The sequence below is a fragment of the Telmatherina bonti genome (assembly GCF_933228915.1).
Source record: "Telmatherina bonti genome assembly, chromosome: 2".
NCBI lineage: Eukaryota > Metazoa > Chordata > Actinopteri > Atheriniformes > Telmatherinidae > Telmatherina > Telmatherina bonti.
The window spans coordinates 29,592,146-29,614,093 of record NC_136620.1 but is presented as its reverse complement, the minus strand read 5'-3'; the positions used below and the strand labels follow the sequence as shown (position 1 = coordinate 29,614,093).

Sequence of the window (21,948 nt, the reverse complement as noted above, 5' to 3'; positions counted from 1 at the left end):
TGTGTGTGTGTGTGTGCATGTATGGGGGGCAATCTTAGTTATTTTCACTCTATAATCTCCCCCCTCCTCCCAGAATGGATTTATTCTGGCCTTGAATGAAAAAAAGTGCAAAATCAGCTGACTCTCAACAGGATTCACGGTATTTACAGTCCTGGACACATGATTACATTAAGAAAAAATTGAATAATGAATAGTACTATTGATTGTTTGATTGACTTTTAACTGTTATTTAAGAAGTAAGAAAGGACAGGATCCCAACACAAGCATGCTCTGTTACTGAAGTACCGTTGTGTTGCACCCCCCTGGGCAAAATCCATTGCTTATATGATGCATCTAATCTACTAAAGAGATCAAATCTTAGCGATAAACAAAAGAGAAGACGGGAGCGCTTTCTCCATCGCACGAAAAGCACTTGGCTGTGCGTCTAAATTTTCGGAAGCTAGCGTTAACTCTATATTTGGATTTTTTACTGGAGTGGATTAAGGATTCTTTACTGCAAACCCACGGGATTCTTAGAGACATAAAAGAGGAGACTGTTTGCATCCATGCTATACAAATAATTGCAGGTTTCAAATGGTGTGATTTCAAGCACCAGCTATATGGGAGTGTGTGGGCTTTGATGTACAAATCCACAGTTCATGGGGGATTAGCACCCCAAAGGTTAGCAGTTGCTAATTACAGGAGATTGGTTATTCGTATCTAACAAGGCAAGGAGACAGCCTTAATAAATGTGAGGATGTGAGAAACAAGGATAAGTGGCTGTGATAAGCGGACATGCACAGTATCTGATCTACCGTGTACCAATGCCCTGTAAGGTCCTTCTATAGAATAGAAAAGATCCATTGTCTTCTCTGTTTTCTTTATGAATACTATACATGTGCAATATGACATCTTACACCATGTATTGTTTAATGCAGATTTGTGCAATCACATAAATGAACCTCTCAGAAATATTCATCCTGTGCCTCTTGCCGCAGCATTTTCTCTTTTACTGTATTTTTGCTCGCAGCGTTCAGCGCTACATTACCATAATCCTTGGTTCCCTTCCTCAAACCACCACTGGCTAAATGAATCTATTATTTTTGCCTGCAGCCAAAAAGATGCAACAAAATGCAATGCATTGAAGGTACTGAAAGTTGTTATACGCCGTGCATTTTCACTGGAACAGCCTTTCTACAGGAGATTTGTTTTGCCCACAGTTTGAAGCATCACTGCACATGACCCATAATAACAGGAATGTTCCAAGCATCAAGGGTGGTATCAAACCCCATTCGAGAAGATAAACATCATTTGATTCCCTGAGCACTGTTAAGTCGGGCTCAGGCTCTTGGGTCCTGAGTGACACTGACTCCCTTTACTGGTGATAGCCTATCTACCAGTGTGGCCTTATGTTTTCACATGGCCCTAAATTAAACATGTCCGAGCCGAGGCAGACACTTGCTCTGCTGCGGGAAATGCTATTTCATCTCCTAATGAATGTGCCTGAGGGGGTCCCACGGGGGGGCTCCACTTCACCCCTCATTAGGCGATGTCCTGCCTCTGCCTTCATGTTGAGGAGCAACCTCCTGGAGAGGGGCCTCCCAAGTCAGTTGGACATCCGCGCTCCCCTGCTCCTAGACCAGTGAACTGCACTGCACCTCTCTAGTTTTCTTTTTCACTCTTTCTTCCTGTCTCCACAACATTGTCCTCATCTCAGAGCAGCTCATCATAGAGCTCCAGACATGGTTAAACAGAAATGAGAGGGTGGTCCTGGCTCCTAATGTCATTTTAATGGCCTTATTTCGGTCTGCTGTGGTGGTGATTTATATCTGCACACAAGACGGATGTCCCCTTGATGTCAACAGCCTTTTTTTGTTTTTATTTTATTTTTCTTGTTTTTGTTTTATGTCCAGAAGGCTATTGTTTTGCCACTTATGATGAAAACAGAGTTGACAAATTAATTAAAACCATGAGACCTTTGCTACATTCTTTCCATGTTGCCTGTACTATGGCCTCAGACTGGTGTCCTTGATAAGCAGCTAAAAGAGCCACGCTGAAGAGCTGTGCATGATCTTTTTGCTTTGTTTTGAAGCGCCTCCTTTTCCTCACGTAGCAAATATCGACAGTTTCCTGTCTTTAATGAAGCAACAAAAGACAAACAATTCCTGGTTGTATTGAAGCAGCAGGAGGTGAAGAGGATACTAGTCAGCTGATCCAAGAGCCTTTGCATGGCAGCAGAACAGTCTGAAGAGCTGATTGTTTTTCCAGGGCTTTTGGGATGTGTTTATGCAATCATTAATCTTGGCACTTGTTTGTTTGACTGGGATTAGATCACCAGCGTATTCACCGTGAAGCTGGTTCACCAAAAGGTAGCAGAGATTGTGCGCAAGAAGGGGAAGCATGCTTTGTGCATGGCTGCTTAATCCTGCCATGTTAAACAAAACCAGGCCAGTGTTTTTAAGGACTATTAAAACAGCAGTAGAGGGGAATGTGGCTAACACGCTGTAAGCAGTCCACGAACTCAGCGTGGCAGCAGATACTCCATGTTGCACCCCTGTTGTCTAGGAATGCCTTTCATTCAGTCTGATACAGCTGAAGGATGTCAGAGGAGTCGCTCAGCAGCTACTTCACAGTGAACGCAAAGAAGCTTTAACATGCTGGTAGATTTTGTACTTTTTATCATATAGATATAATAAATTATTTGTTTTATCTTGTTTTCTAAACTTGACGATCTTTATATTTCATGCAGCTACAGTGTAATAATGACAAGCATGACACAGTTTTAGATAAACATTAGAACAACTTAGGATCAGTGTTTATTGGCTAAAATAAAAATCAGCAGGTGAGCTATTTACCAAAAGAAAGGGAAACATAGAAACCTTCTCAGGACTCTGATACTTGCGTGGAATGTGTGATGATTAGATAACAACTTTGTCTTTTTAAAATGTTTTATCTGCACCTGGAAAAGCAGGCAAAGAATTCTTTGAAGGTCATATGGTGGTGCTTGTGTGTGTGCATGTGCATAAATAAGGAAAATAATTTGAACTAGAGAAAAGAATCGCAAGACACCAGGCACATTTAAAACAACAACAAAAAAAAAACCCTCCTCTTCTGAGGCCCCATGACACCAGTGATCTGTAGAAAGGTTGGGTGCCTCTAGTTTCAGCTCTATCAAGCTCTGGATCTTTGAGCAGCAGGATTCAGTATCCAGGCTAATGTAACAAGGCTCATTTGTCTCAATCACACGTCCCTGGAAGTATCGGCTGGCCATTGATGTCATTCATCTTCCCTGTCCTTGCTTGCTCTTTTTCAGCTGAAGACCTTCAAGCAGAATAGTAGAGGTACTGCTCATCCGAGTGAAAACTGCTGAGTAACGGTGCTGCTGTGTCCAGCATTCATGATTACATGTAGTGGACATGAATAACTTTTCCAAAAGAAAAAAAGTAGACCAACTTTCAGATTGATAGTCAACTATTTAAAAAACTGATTTTTCTTTCATTTTTAGTTTCACTTTGACAATTCCTCACAACACTAAACAACTAGCGAGAGCAGACACTTTTATCTTCTGTTTTCCCACAGCAGTTTTTTTTGGCCGCTGCTGCAGTTTCAACACATCAGCTCCAACTGACAAGGCTGACAGTCTAATCACAGCAGATGTTATTATTTTTTTCACATTTTTGGATCACACATTCACAAAAACCAAACGACATCATTTAAAAAAAGAAAGTTGTGGTAAACTTTTTTATTTTGGCAATGAGGGTTTATTTGTATAGCATATTTTAAGTACAGGGGTGCAGAAGTGGCATTCAAAAGTACATAAAAGAACATTTTTGAGTAAAAAAAAATAATATTAAAAGAGGTGTGTCCAAAGTTGCCTCTTAACGGCCGCCGTCCTGCAGGTTTTCCATGTTGGAAATGTGGCTGCCATTTAATTGATGCAACAGCCGATGAAGTTCTGCACAATGACTGATTCATTTGAGGCAGGTGTGTTTAAACAGGGCTACATGGGAAACCTGCAGGACTGTGGGCCTCGAGGACCTGACCTGGACACTCCTGTATTAAGACATATTTATGAGTATGCACAAGTCATGATAAAGTACCATTAAATAATCCAGTTATAATGATTAAAAGCAAACAAAATAGTAGATAAGTTAAAAAGATGCAGTGCAGGTTCCATGCATATGGTAGGAAAGGAAAGAAAATGTTGTTAACCGGATATGCTGTCCATGGACTTAAAGGTGTCAACATGTGGTGAAATCTCCACTGGATTTTTGTTCCACTCCTTTGCAGCATTCCAGCTAAATGCCATTCCACCATGTTTAGTCTGGACTCTGAGTCTTGGTTGTGGGGTTGTGCCATGGTGTCATTATTAGATTTAGTTTAACGTTTCAAAGCATTTCCAGCAGAATATAGAAAAAGAAACATTCTTTTTTAAGCAAAGGTCCCACTGTAGATCCCCTCACTGTTGCCATTTTTTTCAAGAAATATTGCATCGTGGCATTTCTGTGCAACTCTGCTGCCCAACGTTTGCTTCAGCTGATTTCAGCTCTGATGGAAACACTGACTCGTGCCATGACTGGCTTATGCTGAGCTTCCCCCTTCGATAGAGCGAATCAAGATCATGATTACTATCTGGCTCGTGCAGCCACTCTGCAATGTCTGGAAACATGTTTTCCTAAAGAGACCACAGAGGGACAATTACTGTCAGCTGAACTATTCAGCCTGCTCTGCATGTGTGTTCTGGCTGCGTGCCTCTGACCCAGTGACCCTAAGCAGCAGCATGAGATGGGACTTCCAGCCTCCCGCCTCTTCTTTTCTCCCTCACACTCTCGCTTCTCCCCCGAGTGTTCACCATAAACAATGCGACCAAATGTGCACTTTAATAAACATATAAAGTACTCAGTTACTCTGACAAAAAGACCGCGCAAGAGGTTTTTTGCAGATGTAAGCTTTGATTTCAGCATGTGAAATTGTAAAAATATCCTATTCACAACAGACACATGAGAACCCTGGTTGTCTTACAGAAATGCATGCTAATACAGCAATTATAGGAGGAAGGAAGTTGTACAGTGTGGCAGAGGCAAATTCCCTGGTGCAATGAAACAAGGCTCTTTGTTGTTATGTAAAGGTTTCTGCATGTAATTGCAGTGGATGGTTTGAAGGATTCATTATTTATAAATTCTTGTTTTTCTAAAGGAGCCTACTAGGCTGCTATCCCTGCAGGGAGATTTGGAGGCTGAGGGGTCCTTAACTAAGGCACTCCACCACAGTAGAGTCTTTAACCATTTCCTACTAAGTTCAAGTGGTCAGACTACGGACTCGGAAGCATCACATGATTTCCAGCTAACTCTTAGAATTCAACCAGCAGCTCCTGCACCAGTCAATCAGTCGGCCCAGTGTGATTTCAGCCTCAGTGGTTTTGAGTTTTTATGCATCCCAATGCCGTGAAGCACAAAGAACACACAATGCACACAATCAACTCTGACTCTGACTCCCAGGAAGCTTATATTTCTATTCAAAGATGCATTTCACAAAACGGAATGAATTTGATTGATTGAAACAAAATTTTCCATAAAGAAAAGCTCTCAGCTCTCGCGGTTTTTTCCATGGCTAAAGTTAGGGCTGCTAGAATACATGAGTGAGATTGTATTTAGCTATGGGAGTAAACAGTGCGAGACTTTCTCCGAGGCACGCATGTTGCTCATGCGCACAGGCTGGCGCACACAGAAGGGGCGTGCCCTCCAGTCTCAGCCAGGCGCAACTTCACTTGTCCCCGTGGTTGCACACATGGAGAAGGAGAAGTGGGGGAGGATGCGTAGAGGAAAGTTAAGAGTGATGGGAGAGAGAGATGCGAGCTCAGGTGGGACAGAGTAGGGAGGGGAGAGTCAGTGCCGCACACATGCTACCCTTCATGGTGCTCGTCTGCTCAGTAAACCCAGGCTTTTGTTGTTCCCCCTAGAGTGCAGCCAAGCAGACTCCCAGTCAGGAAGCTCGTCAATCTTTGCCATAACAATACATAAATTAGTGCCCAAATTACTGTTGTGCTGGTGGAGAAAGAGACATAGAGAGAGATGTCTTGCGCTGCGGTTTGGGAATACATTTTTCCTTCTCCTGCTCCGCCTCATAGGGGGTGTCAGAATGCACTTCAATAAAACAGTCAAGTAAATACAAGGAGAGACATGAAGAGAGAAGCACTGCTATGTTGTACAGGCATCTGGAGTTGGGCAGTGCTGAAATATTAATAGGCCTCACACACAAACAAACACAGAGATGTACGCATGAGTTCATCCAAAAAGCAGCCTAGGGCAATGGTCCAGACCTGAGCTTTAGCAAAGTCACTGCATTGCTATGAAGGAATAATAGAAAAAAAGGCTTAAAAAGCCCATTTTCCGTAATGGAAATATCTCGTCAACTGCACTGTAGCTGGTCTCTAGTGAAGGGGGATCACAGCTTAGGCAGCTAAATGATTGGAGGGGAATTAACCAGATTCAGCACAGAAGAATCTAAACGTCTCAATTATGCCTTTCCTCACTCTGATCCTTGTGGTTCAGAGTATTTTTTTTTTATGACATTAGGATAGCTGCAAAGAATGCAAAGCTTTGGCCTGCAGGTTTATCTCAATACCTGATGCCATTAGAATCGCTCTGTTCTGTGGTGAAAATGCCAAGACTCTTCCAAACCCTAAACAAATAACACATTTATACAGTTCAGGCTGTGTTCTGTGTCACGACTGTCCTTTCCTGCTGACATTCAAATAACCTTTCTTCTGCTGCATAAATGGAAATAAAACAGGATGTGTTGTGTGACTTAACACGGCAGCAGAGCGCAGGCAGATGAAGAGAGGCAGAATTCTGATTCAGTGTCTTGTTAGGCTGTCGCCCATCCACAGCTCCATCTGACTGCTGTGGGTATCTGTTTAGAAAAGACTGTTTATCAACCCACAGCTGAACTCGGTTGCCAAATGGGAAGTTCATGCAGAAAAATAAATAGTTGCAGATAATGAAGGAGGAACACTGATTTTTGCATGTTTGCCAAACGGTTTCAGTGACTCTTGTGTTTGTGTGTTGACCACATGTAAATGCCGCGTCTGGCTCTTTAAGAAACGGCACCATGTAGAAGAGTCCTGGGAGACGGGATCTTTTGTTGTGAAATATTTGAGAAGAATGTATTAACACATATTTTCTGATGGGAGAAGAATTGTGAATCTGTTCATAAAGCTGTGCCCTGTCCACCTTACATAATCTCTGACATGAGCCCGTTGGCTTGCGTCACTCTGTCATTGACAGCTGTCGGCACAACAAGGCTGACACACACACATACTGTCGCACACAGACAAGCAAATGTGTTTTCTCAAACTGTTTAAAATGTCCTCTTCACAGATATACATGGCTGTAGAAAGATAAATAGTGCTGTAGATTTTTTAAAAGCATATTTGCTGATACACAAAAACACACAGTCCTTGGTTTCAGACTTAATTTATTGTGAACGTCTATTGCGAATCACAAGGCCACGAGAAACTGATTTAATGGTCCAATCGAGTAATGGGTTAAGCTCCCAGCATTATGACGGTGGCCTGGGCATGGGTCTGTAATGTAAGGGATAATCTTAATCCTGCAACGTTATGTCAGTATACCAAGGGCTCAGTGGGAACAGCCAGGAGATTTTGACTTGAGATTTTTCCATGTTTGCACATGCCTGTAGGATTTACACTTTTTTCTTTATTTTGTGAGTGTTGTTTCCTGGCTAAACCGGGTAATATCAAAAGAATTAAATCTTTATGCATACCTGACATTAACTGCAGAACATGGAGGAAGATACATTCACATAGTCCTTTCAGCAGATGCGTGTTTGAGTTTTCATCAACTGTTTACACTGCATTGTAACTTCTGGATCATATTTCTAAAGGGAAAAACTCTACATTTTCAGTATACTATTCATCTTTACTATTCAGCTGCTTCATAAAAGTATTTTTATGTCTTTAAGGGCGACTGCATTCATTTTTCATTATACGGAGGGAATGTGTTTGTCCTGTCTTTTAGAGTTTATTATTAAACAAGCAATGACAAGGCCTCTGTAAACTGGTAATAATGCTTTTAGCAGATGTTTTTGGGTGTTCATGTTCGAGTGTTATGTTCCTGCTCTTTGATAATGTGCTGAACTCTTCTAGCAGCGGCTTGATCTCAGAGCAGGGGAGAAGACAGTGAAGGGCACTGGGTGAACATGCAATGGCCTGACTGCCCTATTGTACATGTGCACTGAGTGACACGTCATCCCCTCAAAGGGGCTGCTAGTGTTGTGAATCAGTGTCCTTGAGCTGCTCTGCTACAGACAGACAAAGAACAAGCTTTAACATTCTGCTGGACCGTCTCTTTTTTTTTTTTTTTTCCATGCCGGTTATGCAAGAACATATGCCGTGATGCAATACTGCATGGAGGAAATCAGACCTGAGCAACCATTGGACAATCATGGTAATGGCCAGGGTGTGATTTTTTGCTGTGGTGTAATTCAAACCTAATCTTGGCATCTCAGCAGGTGTCTTTGAAGTGGCCTATGTGCAGAGGCCATGTCTCAGTGTAGTGAGGACAGGCAGGCTTCTGGGATGGGCTTTAGCATGGTTGCCTGTATAACTGTGCCTGACTTTGATGTTGTAAACAGAGCGGGCAAGGCTGGCTGGCAGGGAAGCGGGCAGGCAGGGAGGCAGGCAGGCGCGGTGAATGGGATCAGTAGCAATGCACTGGTCAAGCTCAAAGGAGCCAGCAGCTGCCTGTTTCACACCAAGAGGCAGTTAACACCACAGCTCATGTCAATAGATATTGACTGCCAGGTTGGGAGTGCCTTTAAGTGTAGATCTTTTAATTTGATTGAGCCTCCTATGTGAATTCAGTTTAAATCATCCTTTGTGTCTGAAGCATGGCTTGTAAACCCAATGACCGATCATTCAAAGGGACAAATACTTGTTGATGACTCCTTGACATCATGTTAAATTTAATCTGCGATGTGTCATTTCTTTGTATCGGGATATTTTTAAATCCAGTTCATTTTCATGTGGGGTACATGTATGGCTTTTCTTATGCAAAACTATAAAGCCTGCCTCATCTAGTCCAGAGACAAACCCTTTTTACTGCTGAGTGCACTGAACATCTAGAGGCTCGTGCAATGGTGGAGTAAAAAGCTGTGGTTTGTTAGTTGGTGAGACTGCGTGCACTTAGGGCCTTCCTGCTGCAGATAGGGCTTTTGTGAAGCATGCTTGTGTGAATGCATGCATTGCCCAGCTTTGGCACCCCTATGTCTATACTCCCACTGCTTTCACCTGATGTGGCACAGCCTCTGTCAGGCCTGAGCAAGTGCCCAGCCAGCTCTGCTTCTTCGGGAGAGATGAAGGCATCTCACAGCTAGGCTGTGGGGGTGGGGGAAGCTAGCAGCAGCCGAAGCCTGGAGCTATCAGAGGCTGGAGCTCATAGCCAAAAGCCTGTGAGTTGGACAGGGTGGGTGGAAGCTTGGCTTAACCTGGTAAGACAACCATAGCCACAGCCCTGCACTGCCACCCAATGGCTGGGGTTTGTTACTACAACCTCTAGCTCGCCATAACCGCAGCTAGTCATAATTACAGCACGCTTCAGTTGTTGTGAGTGCATGTCAGAACAAATTATGTAAGTAATGAGGCTGAAAATGCTAAAGGAGTCGAAACACACAGCACTGCTAATGCTCATGCAGGGAGAACACAAAAACAAACAATAGAGTGCACTCATTCAGAGATAGACCTAAATGAAATAACAAGCAACTGTGCACAGTAAGGAAAAGATTAATTATAAATTAACCCTCTCAGTTAGGTTGTCAAAGCCCGCCTCCTGCCTGGATTTCCCTCTAATCCAGGCCGACGAGGTGCAGTGCCCTCTATTGTATATGAGAATCACAAATCGCAGGAGGTGTTGTCTGGAGGAGAATTAATCGTGCATGTTTCACCACTCCCTTTTGTTCATTTTACTAAAATCTAGGCTAATTCCAAGTAAACATGGCTGGTCTTGTTGACTCCAGCAGCGCGAAGAGAACAGACTGAGATCCCTGAATGAACAGAGTGTGGCTCCCGGGTTGGTGGATTAGAGGCTCTGTGTTAAGGGCCTCTCCCGGGCATGCCTCAGGGACAAGGACATTATCCACATGACACATTACAGGCTTCCAGGCAGCTGATTAAAATGGGCAAGGATCTGTGGATTGAACCCCAATAAAAGTACTTTTGATGTGATCAAACTAGAATAAAGAGGTTGGTTGTTAAGGTGTGCAATAGATATTTTAAGCCTTTTGTCTTTAGAAGAGACCTGAGGCATTATAGCAGACAGTTATACCTGGTTAGAGGGGAAAAGCTGATGTAACAGTGTGACAATGTGCCACCTTTTTTTTTCTTTGGAGAGTTATAATCTTTATTGCACCCTATTAAGACAAATCATAACATTTCTCCCTTAATTGGTCTAGAATTAAATTGCATCAGCACATGTACTCTTGATTGGTTGGTTGCAGTGTTGTTCAGACTATAAACATTACATCACGAAAAGAAATATCCTACAGTGATCTTTCCTCGATTTATATCAGATAGGGGTGTTTGTCTGGCACGGTAGAGTACTGTTGCAATGGCGGGACAGAGATGTTCGAGATGTGGAGGAGGGCTGTGAGATAGAAATCTCTGGAGGGTGGGGAGGGTGGAGATGGAGAGGGATGTAGCATCGGTGGCTGCAGTGATAAAGCTGAGAGCAGTGGGACAGGCTGGGAGTTCTGGGTCTCTGATGTCTGTGTGTTCTGTCTGTTGTGTTGTGTTGCCCTGTGGTCTGCTCCAAAGGAGAGAGCCAACGATGGATGAGGCCCATCCTTTCAGTGCTTTTGTCTTCTATGGCGACTGAATCACAGGCCTGTCGACGGCACAACACCGCAGCCAAACTGCAACTGAATCCATTCTTTTTTTTTTTTTTTCTGTAGTGCACACAGATACACACACAGTCATTCCCGTTACTCCATCCAACACAGCGGGCATGTTATGATTCTTTGTGGCTGCAGTGGATTTGCTCCTTGGGGTTTTATGGTTTTGAAATTTAAGAGGCTGCATGAAGTGAAGTTTTCCAACAGGGGAATCGACCTTCTCATGTCGCGAAATGAGCCTTTGTCATTGCACAAGGTTTATATTACAGCTGCTGTAATATATGGGAATCCGTGGGTAGCTTCTTTTTACTGAGTATATGCTGGATGCAAATTGACACTATGTTTACATTGGCTGTTTGTAGGGACTTAAAATGAGATACTTCCCTTCACACATGGTAACACACACACTCGCACACACACACTCACACACACACACACACACACACACATATAGACAAACTCACTCTAGATATTCAGCTAATGCTCTGTGGAAGTGAGGATTCAAAAGGTACTGGATGAGATGTTTTTAGAAGCACAGTGTGCTTTCATGTACCAACATGGATCCATGGTGAGTGTGTTGTACAGTGACTTGTGACAGCAAAATGTTGATTTTTTTTCTTTCTTATTTATTTATTTCTTTCATTTCCTTTTCTTCTCCGCAGCTCAAATCGAAATAATTCCCTGCAAGATCTGTGGAGACAAATCATCAGGCATCCATTACGGTGTGATAACATGTGAAGGCTGTAAGGTAAGCATCAAAAGACTGAACCAGTTAGTGTGATGGGAGGTGGTGTGCGTGAAGGTGTGCCAGTGTATGAGAGAGAGAGAGAGAGAGAGAGAGAGAGAGACAGAAGAGCTAAAAGCAGAAAGAGAGGGAAAACTGAGAAGGTAAAAAAAAAAAAAAAAAAAAAAAAAAAAAAAGTTGCTTGCCAGGAAGAACATGTGAAAATGTTGCTGAAGTTTGACGACGATTCAGAGAGGATTGCAAAGTGTAAACACAGAGTGCAATCATTAAAGTGGTCAAGCACCACGGAGGACCTCACAGAGAACCACAATTAGTGGGACAAAGTTATTCCACTGCCTTCTCTGCCATCTCCCTCCCAGGGACGTCTTGCTTTTTCTTTTTTTTTTTCCTCCTTTTTTTTTGCTTTTGCTTCCACTGCAGCCGGCTCTTCTTGAAATAAAATGATCAAAAGGAGAGCGCTTTGAATTACAGCAGATTGTTGGCTGTTTGCTACAGTGTGTTGCTTCTATTGAAGCCACCTTTTGTACTGTTTCAAATACCCCAGCCATTCACAAGCGAGGGGGAATTTTGTGCTTAGAGTGTATTCTTGTAACCGTGCTTGTCACCAGGCACATCATTAGCATTCCACAGCCAGCCTGCACCTTTGCTGTTGGCTCCTGTGGGTGCATGTGCATGTTTGTGAGGGACAGAAAGAGGTTCCTTTTCAGCCGTTCTTCCCGGCGCTCCTCCCTCTCACACTGAGGCGCGGTGGACAAAACACTCAAGAATAAAACTGCTGAAATCTATCTTTAATGATTGCTAATTAGTCCGGGCAGAGAAGCCTTTAATGATATGTGCACGTATAAAAGTTTGGATCATAAATCATAGCATTATTAAAGAGTCCTGCTTGTCACTGGCAGTTTTACTCTGTTTCCATAACGGCTTCCATTATAAAGCAACTTGGCAGCTGTCAGCTGTTTTCTTGTAATTAAACAGCCAATGAGCAGCTAATTAAGACATATGTGTGTGGAGCAGTAGAGTGGGGCATGTTAATGATGTGCTGGAATCAATTCATTAAGTCAAAGGATGAGGAATCCAGTCGGTGTGCACTCGCAATCCTTTAGCAGTGCACATGCCAGTGCCGCATTAATCAACACTAAGAACACCACTAAAGAAAAATACTATCCCCTGTAATCACGACTACCCAAACACACCACCCTCATGCTGTGTACGCCGGTGAGATACAACGCTCTTTAAATGCCAGACAGTACAACGTAACAGCATGGAAAATACCAACACAATTGCATTGTTATTTATTAGTTTGGCAGCAAGGAGATAAAAAAAAATATATCACTGGGAATACACAAGCTTTCCATCGCCTTACAATAAATCATGGCTGCGCTAAGGCATGAGTGAGATATGAACTGATGTTTTCATGCCAGAGAATGATTCCACCTGCAAAGGTTCATCCAGCAACCCAAGGTGTATCTTTGCTTTTTTTTTTTTTTTTTTTTTTTTTTGTCCATGCAGGGCTTCTTCAGGAGGAGTCAGCAGAGCAATGCAGCCTACTCATGCCCCCGTCAGAAAAACTGCTTGATCGACCGCACCAGCCGCAACCGCTGCCAGCACTGCAGGCTGCAGAAGTGCCTGGCAGTGGGAATGTCACGAGATGGTAAGTGCTTCATGGAAGAAAAGCAAAAGATGGTTGTATGGTGATTAGTGAGAGGTAGAGAACCCAGGTTCAGCGCCCCGTGTGGGCAAGACTCTGCTCTGTTCGGGCGCTTTCAGATCCATGCTTCACCTTCATCCATGGTCACCTTCTTCCCTGTTAAATGCAATGAAGAACTTATTAGACCTTACATTTTTTTTATGTTTTAATTAATTTATTTTTGACTTGCTGTGGGGCAGTTAAATATCAGCTCATGTGAAATGGCCAAACAACTTAATTTTGATCTTTAATAAAATATTATATTGTAACAGACAGAAGTAAAATTAGGAGGCAAAACTATTTTATCTGAAAAGGAACTTTATGAACTTGAAAACATGTCAGTCTATGTTTAGCGTCTGCCAGAGTTGTTGCTATGCCTAATTTGTCTCTTTTATAGAAACTAGGTTTGATTCAGTCGGAGTTTGTAAGACTATCTATAATTCTACTGCAGCTGAGATTCAGTAAAAGGTGCACACAAGTAGGGATGTGTGCAGGATGAATGATACTTCAACAGGCAGGCCTGAGCTCAGACTGGACTGAGACGATTGTCTCACAACAGAGCAGAGCTGTGATCATTTTTAGTAGACTACGTAGAGGAGTAACACAGATGTGAAGTAAGGTAAAACATAGTCTCACGGAGGACAGCACTTTTTCATACTCACATTTATGCATATTCATGAATATCCATGAACGCAGAAGTTAATCCTATGTGTGTCTGTAGGTGTGTGTGCGTGTGTGTGTGGTCATGCAGTACACACACCGCATATGCACACTGACGTGGTCATGTGTGCACACACATGCACACTCAGGACAGACGAAGGTGACTCTTACCTTCGCTGAACACACCAGAGCCCATCTGCCCGCACTCTCCTCTGTGTCGTTCCACTCACTTTCAACAACGCACACACACACACACACACACACACACACACACACACACACACACACACACACACACACACACACACATACACACTGCAAATGTCTGACTTACTGCCAGGCCCCCAAAACAGAAGCCAAGGAGTCTCATTCTCAGCACCACTGTTTAGTCTGGAAATCTTGAAACAGAAAGCAGCACCTTATCCCTTCTCCTTGTCACATCCCACATTTGTCTCTATACTTGTTTGCTTGTTTGTGTAAGATTTAATGATCCATTCCAAAATGTGATGATCTTTATTGTAGATTTTTCTCATTGTTATGTAAGATTGTGTCTGTCTCGTACTATAGATGAGTCTAATGGAGTATGATGCTTCTGGTCTGATGGTAAAATATTACTCAGATTACAGTGTGTTACTGTTACTGGATTTCTGTGCAAAATGAGAAAGCGTTAAGATTTATAATAATTTTACAATCTGTATGAATATGAAAAAAGGGGATAATGTTTTTACTGTGTCTACCTATACTGTTTATTTAAAATATGATAATAAATAATTAGATTCTGTTTAATGGCTCAGACAAGCCAAAGGGTTTGCAACCAGTACAGCCAGATCAAACTTGATGTGTAACGTGATGCATCATAAATAGCAGTACACATAGATCAGAATTGTGCCACTACAAAACTAATTCATCATAGCTTGCAGAACAGATCTGTCTTCAAAGTGCAGTAATACAGACGTGTGTGACCAATTGGGCTTGGCAGAATCTGCAGCACCATCTTTGCTTTGCAAAATTACACTGCATTACAAATTAACAAATGCCTGACTATTACTTTTTGTAATCATGTGGTGAAGTTATCAGAAAAGTTAGCAGGTTGTCTTAAGGTTAAAAGAAACATACCTGCATGGCTGCAATAATTTCCGTTACCTTGTGTGCAGCAAATAATGAAGCAAACCACTGTGAAAATTCAACAATTTTTCCATTCTTATATATAAAATATACAATAGATAAATAAATGAGGAGCAATAATACAGGACTTTCTATTCACTTTGTTAAAACAGAATTTACATGCTTTTGGTCTATGCAGGATTGTTATTTTGCTCTCTAATTTCCCTCCATTTCAGCAGTATGATTAACAAAATGCAGTGTACTAAACTTTTTAGGGTTTGATGTAAATAGATGTGAATGGCCTGCAATGCCGATGGCCTTCATCTGGTTACCCTCAATCCCCTTCCAATTATTTGACGTCATAATAGTTAGTACTTGGTACTCCATGTACTACAATACTGAGTCAAAAAGTAATGTTATTGTAAACAGATGGATTTCAAGACTATTTATTAAACAAATCTTGGTGGAATTTTGATTTGTAGAAAAAAAATAGATCCACATTTTGTGCATTATGGGTAAATGATGTGTCTATAAGCCCACCTTAGTTCTGTTTTCTAAAGAAGTTTTGTCTTAAATTCTGTTGTCAATGTTGTAGTTTATTTTTAAAGTAAGAAATGACCCAGCAACATCAGCTAAAATCTGTTTATTGCCAAAGTGGTCTCCCTGGATTTTTAAAGCATCCATCAAGACTGAGTGATAACAACATCCCCATAATTTATGATTTAATTGATTTTAAATTGTGACAAATGCAAATGATAACTCTGTAGAAATTCAGTGACATCAAATGGATTCAGGTAATTGTGTAAAAATGATTGTTATAGTATTATATTATGCAAAGAAAACTTTAGGGATGCTGCATATGTAACATCCCCATAATGTCTCACAATGTATTCATCTCGTTATTAACAGCGGTGAAATTTGGCCGCATGTCAAAGAAGCAGCGAGACAGCCTGTACGCTGAGGTCCAGAAGCACCGGCTGCAGCAGCAGCAGCGAGACCACCAACAGCAGCCCGGAGAGGCAGAGCCGCTCACACCCAGCTATGGCCTCTCAGCCAATGGCCTCACAGAGCTCCACGATGACCTCAGCGGCTACATGGATGGTCACACCCCCGATGGCAGCAAACCAGACTCAGCAGTCAGCAGCTTCTACCTGGACATTCAGCCATCTCCTGACCAGTCAGGCTTGGACATCAACGGTATCAAACCGGAGCCCATCTGCGACTTTGCCCCTGGCTCTGGCTTCTTCCCTTACTGCTCCTTTACCAACGGAGAGACCTCCCCAACCGTGTCTATGGCTGAACTTGGTAAGAAGCAGGAGAGAAAGGGAGAGGTTAAAAAAAAAATGGTGGGTGGGTGGGGGCAACTCAACCGTGGGGCAAACGACACAAAGGTTGCTTAAAATAGCAGGAGGTTGGAGACTCATCTCCAACACTCATTAAAAGAGCCTCTTTTTTGTAATTAGTTTCCATTAATTAGGGCCAATCAGGATCCAGCAGGGCAGGAGTCTGGGGAAATCATTTTTTTAGGCTCCCCCGTGCCTCGGAAACTCCTTTTAACAGATGTGTTTTCAAAACCATTTAAATTCTTATACTCAATATTTCTCGCAGAGAAAATGTGACCTTTGTTTTAGTGAGTAACATTGTACACCCCCCCCCCCCCCCCCCCCCCCCCTTTCCATGCATTTGTGTCATAACTAGATTGGCTTTGCCTCAACCTTAAGCTATGAGCTTCCTGCAGGCATTAAAAGGAAATGTCAACAAGCCTTTTCCCAGTCAAAAAGAAAGGGGAAAAAAAAAAAAGAAAAAGCCCACGCATATCCGCATCTCCTCCTTCATAAAAGCTCAGTAAATAAATCTTCTTTTCCTGTGGCATATTTCATCAGTGAGGTCTTCGATTTCATATATCATTGCGAATAACATGCAGATCTCATCTGTGTTTTTTTGTTTTGTTTTTGTGTTTTTTTTACAGAGCACCTGGCCCAGAACATCTCAAAGTCGCACATGGAGACATGTCAGTACCTGAGAGAGGAGCTCCAGCAGATGACCTGGCAGGCTTTCCTTCAAGAGGAGGTGGAAAACTACCAGAACAAGGTAGCTTGACCACGCAGGGTCCGACCTAGGCCTCAACAGCAGTTACCGTAATCATAAAGCATTGTTTTAAAGCAGATAACCCATTCTCTGTCCTATCTGCTCTTAGCCCCGGGAAGTCATGTGGCAGCTGTGTGCTATCAAAATAACAGAGGCCATTCAATATGTGGTGGAGTTTGCCAAGCGCATCGACGGCTTCATGGAGCTGTGTCAGAACGATCAGATAGTGCTGCTGAAAGCAGGTATGACAGCCTGTCAACATGGCCTGCTGCTGTCAAACTCACACACCACCACCACCACTACTACCCCCCCCCCCCTTCCCTCCCTGGCATTGTCACAAGGGTGTTGCTGACCTGACTGCACAAAGCTCTCTTCTTCACATGCACACAGTGTCACAGACAGGAGAACCCACCCCGCCCGCTCCCCCCTCCTCCCCCCGCTCTGTCTCCCCGTTTCCTCTGTTCATTACATGTATAGCAGGGACGGACGCAGCATTAGATAAGTCATGTGTTCCTGAGCTCTGATAGTACCTATCATGCCGGCTGCCATTTCACTTTTCGCAGACACCGAAGATGTCTCTTCAAACTGCTCTCCCCTACGATGTGCTTACAGAACAGTACACGTAACACTGCTGTGGCTTTTTGCATACTGTCACCTTTATTTATGCACAAATATAGATAGATGCAACAAACAAACCCTTCTCCTGAGTCTTTTTGTTTTCTTTTTTTTTTTTTTTTTACATTAGCAAAACCAAAATCCATGCTGAAATATAAACTGATATCCCTTGTCAGATATGCCATTTTAAAATAGTGGCATATCCCTCAGAGGCTATATTAGTTTCTGTTACATACTCTAGATCCTCTTATCCACTCCCAGTGACTGATACAAATTATACTGTATAATGAATACCTATCTAGCTAAATAAAGGTGGTATGAGTAAGCACTGTCAGTGCTGAATGAAGTAGTTTTTATCTGTCATGTCACTAAAGAAGAATAGCCTTCTTTCTATGATATTTTCATCCTCTGAGGCAATTTATTTATTTTTTTCTTTTCTGATGGCAAGGATCTTTTATTTCAAAGTGCTTGTGTTACTCATATTGTGGAAGATTAGCACAAAGCGCAATCGTATGTTTAGCATCCCTGACTGATGTGTAAGTGTTTGAAAGAAAAAAAAAAAAAAAGAAGAGAAAGAGAGAGAGAGAGACAAAGCTCAGATTCAGCATCTTGTTCCTGTCTTGTCTCCACAGGCTCTCTGGAAGTTGTGTTTGTCAGAATGTGCCGTGCCTTTGACTCACAAAACAACACAGTCTATTTTGATGGAAAATATGCTGGACCTGATGTGTTCAAGTCATTAGGTAAGTGGAGTGGGTGCAGGCGTGTGGGTGTGTGGGTGTGTGGGTGCACGTGTGTGTCTTTACAGTGTCTTCCTCCTCTCCCCGGCGTAACAGCCAAAATTAGAGTCGGCTCTTCTGTTGTGCACAATGCTGAAGGCCTAGAAGCAAACACTGAGCACTCATCCCTTCCTCACCTGGCATTTCTGTCTCTTCTGTGGTTATTTATGGTAGAACAGACATGTTAGTGAGGCTCTGCTGCATATGGTTTCTGTAACTGGAATAAATAAAGCCAGACGGAGTGTCTTTGGGGAGAGTGCCATCAAAACTGTCTGTGATAGTTTGACATAATACATCTCGTGCAAAAGCAAACAGCAATCATGTTCGACTGCCATGATGTTATTTAGATTTTCCTACCATGGATTTTCTTGTTTCCAACAAGCTCAATGACAAATAAAAGTGTAAATGCGTCCCACGGTGGCTGTGAAAATTCAGATTACTGTTTCTTGGTGTGTACACACCCATTCCCCATAACTTTGTGTTTGCATATGAGTGAGCATGTGCATCTGTCGTTGTGTCCTGTGAGTTATGTTCAGGAGGTCTTTGGCGGGGGAGGGAGAGTGATGGGCTTCCCGAACTGCAGTGGCATCCGCCTGTCTCTCTCCCTCTCTGTCCTGATAATTGATTTAACTAAAAGCCTCAATAGTGACCTCATTTTAAGTTGCATAACATTACCCAACTGCCAAAAGTGACTCGTCTGGGAGGCAAAACTCAGTAAAAGCATTGCCTGTTCTGTTTAAGACGCTCCCATGTGCTGTCAGCACGCCACTCCTTTTCATCCCTTCCCCTTCCTCTATCCTCCCCGTGTGCCTCTCTCCCAATAAAGATCAAGAGTGAATGTTGTTCTTTGGTCTTCCTCATCCTAAGCCCCCTCTCTCCGTCCTTTGCTGTGGCAGGCTGTGACGACTTGATCAGCTCCGTCTTCGAGTTTGGGAAAAACTTGTGTTCTATGCACCTGTCTGAGGATGAGATCGCCCTGTTCTCTGCCTTTGTGTTGATGTCTGCTGGTAAGTGTCACTCACAGCACAGAGGAAAAACAGCCATACTATCACTCATCACAACAATGAATGCTGCTGCCCCTACCGTTTTTTTTTTTTGTTTGTTTGTTTGTTCATTTCCTCCAAACAGATAACAGCTCATATTACCAGTTAAGACGTGCTTTTGTTTTACAGTAAATAAAATTGTGACAATGTGCATTTTTAGACCGTTCCTGGCTCCAGGAGAAGGTGAAGGTGGAGAAGCTCCAGCAGAAAATCCAGCTGGCCCTCCAGCATGTCTTGCAGAAGAACCACAGAGAGGATGGTATACTTACAAAGGTACAACGCAATGCGTTACACACTCCATCTATTATCCCTGAAAGTGGCTGCCTGCGAAGCTTGCTCTGAATTTGTAGCAGTGTAATCTCCCAGTGTTTAGCCTCCTTATCCACAGACCATACACCACTTTCAGTACATTAGATCGGCTGAACAAAGATTTCAGGGGGAACATTAATAAAGCGACACGAAATGCCTTTTCATCAGTAGAGAAGTGGCAATTTATCAACTGTACCTGCTCCTTAATAGAAACTGTCAGGTTTTTCTTATGCCTGAGTGCTTGTCTCAATATTTACAAGTCTGTTTGCCCCTGTGCAGGACAGAAAACACTGTAGGGAGAAATGTTTTTGGTTTTTTTTCCCACTACCATTGCTCCATGTCCTTGCTTCCCTGTGAATCTAAACAGCCCGTCTCCTCTCTCTCCACAGTTGATATGCAAAGTGTCGACACTGCGAGCGCTGTGCAGTAGGCATACAGAGAAGCTCACAGCTTTCAAAGCAATATACCCAGACATTGTGCGTGCCCACTTCCCCCCCTTATACAAGGAGCTGTTTGGATCAGACTTTGAGCAGTCCATGCCCGTTGACGGGTAGCAGCCCTGCCAGGTGCCAGTGTGCCCACCATAGGGGAATGTGGAGGAGGAATCTGAGACACTTTACCGGTGCCCTGCACAAACCAGAGCGGACAGATGGCACGCTGTTCAACTTCTTCTTTTACATTGTAGGGGGAGGGCATTGGGGAGTTGATTGTCAAGGTTTACTTTATTGAATTTAGTTCTCTTTGGAAGACATGTGGGATCCGACACCTTACGGGACATGAAGAGGAAATATGAACGAGCAACTTCTGTAGCTGAACTTGACCCTCTTATGCGCATTTCTAAACTAAAACGCACTCTTCATTCCTTTTTATTCCCTCTGTCATGTGTTATTTGTGCATATCAACAACTAAGCAGACAGTTTTGGGAGTATTTGCTTCATGTCGAAGATGACCGCATCAGTATTACTTTCCAGGTTGCACTCCTTTAAAACAGCTGTAGTATTTCCATGATCAAATGTGTCCTCTTTATCCCCAAACCGAATTATATGACTGATAAAATGCGCACATTTTGGTCAAGTTCAGCAGTTTTTCTCTTTGTGTTCAGTCGTATCTTTTGAACGCAGTGCTTGGAATGAAACTCACAGCAACTTTTGAGGGAGGTTCCATTGGCAATGTGATGCAATTGGCGCCTCTCTACGGACAATCGTTTAAAAGAAAAAAAAAAAAAAGAGGAAACCTAGAATTCTGGTAATTCTAATAAAAACGCAATGATTTTAGTTGTCAAAGACTCCATCCACCATTGTTGCATAGTGAAATCATGTAAGGCCATCTGCTATTAATCCTTCTCTGGAAAGGTGCCCTGGAGAAGCACAGGGCACCAACACAATGAAAAGGGTCCATTCCACCTGTTTTATAATGTACTACAGGGTATATGGTCATAAGTACTTACTATACAGAAAAAAGTAATGTTTATAGAATCTATTTTAAATAACATGTATATTAGTAGTTAGACCATTCTTAATTGTTGAATTGATAAGGCACTTTTATTTACACCTTTCTTTAATTTAAGACTTGTATATTTACCTAGTGATGTGTTGCATGTGCACAAGAAATACAAGTTGAATCATGGTCACAGAGGTTAGTCCTGGGAGCTGCAGAAGATTTTGGTCTGGAAGCGTGTAGAAAGTCTTTTAGGGTGGCTGGCGTGGCTGCTGGATGGCGATCAAAGAGGCGTGGATGAGAAGGCAAGTTAAAGACACTCCACCTTTTTTCCTCAGCTACTGCCGGAGTGCTGCCCGTCAAACAGTTAAAAAAAAAAAAAAAAACAAATGCAGCTCTGTTACTTGTTTTGTGAGCTCCAGATTTTATAGCGTCTGAAAATGAAATTATGGTGCAGTTGAAATATTTGCAAAACTGCATATGTGAATATACCTTTTATTTATAAATAAAAGGTATAATTTTTTTTCTTTTATCATCTAAACTTCACTTTATGTACATATATATGAGGAAAAAAAAGAAATTGGCGTTCTTTTCAAA

The 21,948-nt window shown here is 42.5% G+C and overlaps 1 protein-coding gene across 1 annotated transcript in view; it reads left to right on the top strand.

The window, feature by feature from the left end:
* roraa (RAR-related orphan receptor A, paralog a) overlaps positions 1 to 21,539 on the top strand; it is a 42,330-nt gene extending 20,791 nt beyond the window's left edge. The window contains exons 2-10 of the mRNA XM_079251215.1: positions 11,550 to 11,635; positions 13,142 to 13,283; positions 15,993 to 16,388; positions 17,053 to 17,174; positions 17,281 to 17,413; positions 18,419 to 18,526; positions 19,459 to 19,569; positions 19,766 to 19,878; positions 20,304 to 21,539. Of these exons, the coding sequence (XP_079107341.1) occupies positions 11,550 to 11,635; positions 13,142 to 13,283; positions 15,993 to 16,388; positions 17,053 to 17,174; positions 17,281 to 17,413; positions 18,419 to 18,526; positions 19,459 to 19,569; positions 19,766 to 19,878; positions 20,304 to 20,468 (1,376 nt within the window). The 3' untranslated portion in view covers positions 20,469 to 21,539. The remainder of the gene's footprint in view (positions 1 to 11,549; positions 11,636 to 13,141; positions 13,284 to 15,992; positions 16,389 to 17,052; positions 17,175 to 17,280; positions 17,414 to 18,418; positions 18,527 to 19,458; positions 19,570 to 19,765; positions 19,879 to 20,303) is intronic.
* The last annotated feature ends 409 nt before the right edge of the window (positions 21,540 to 21,948 follow it).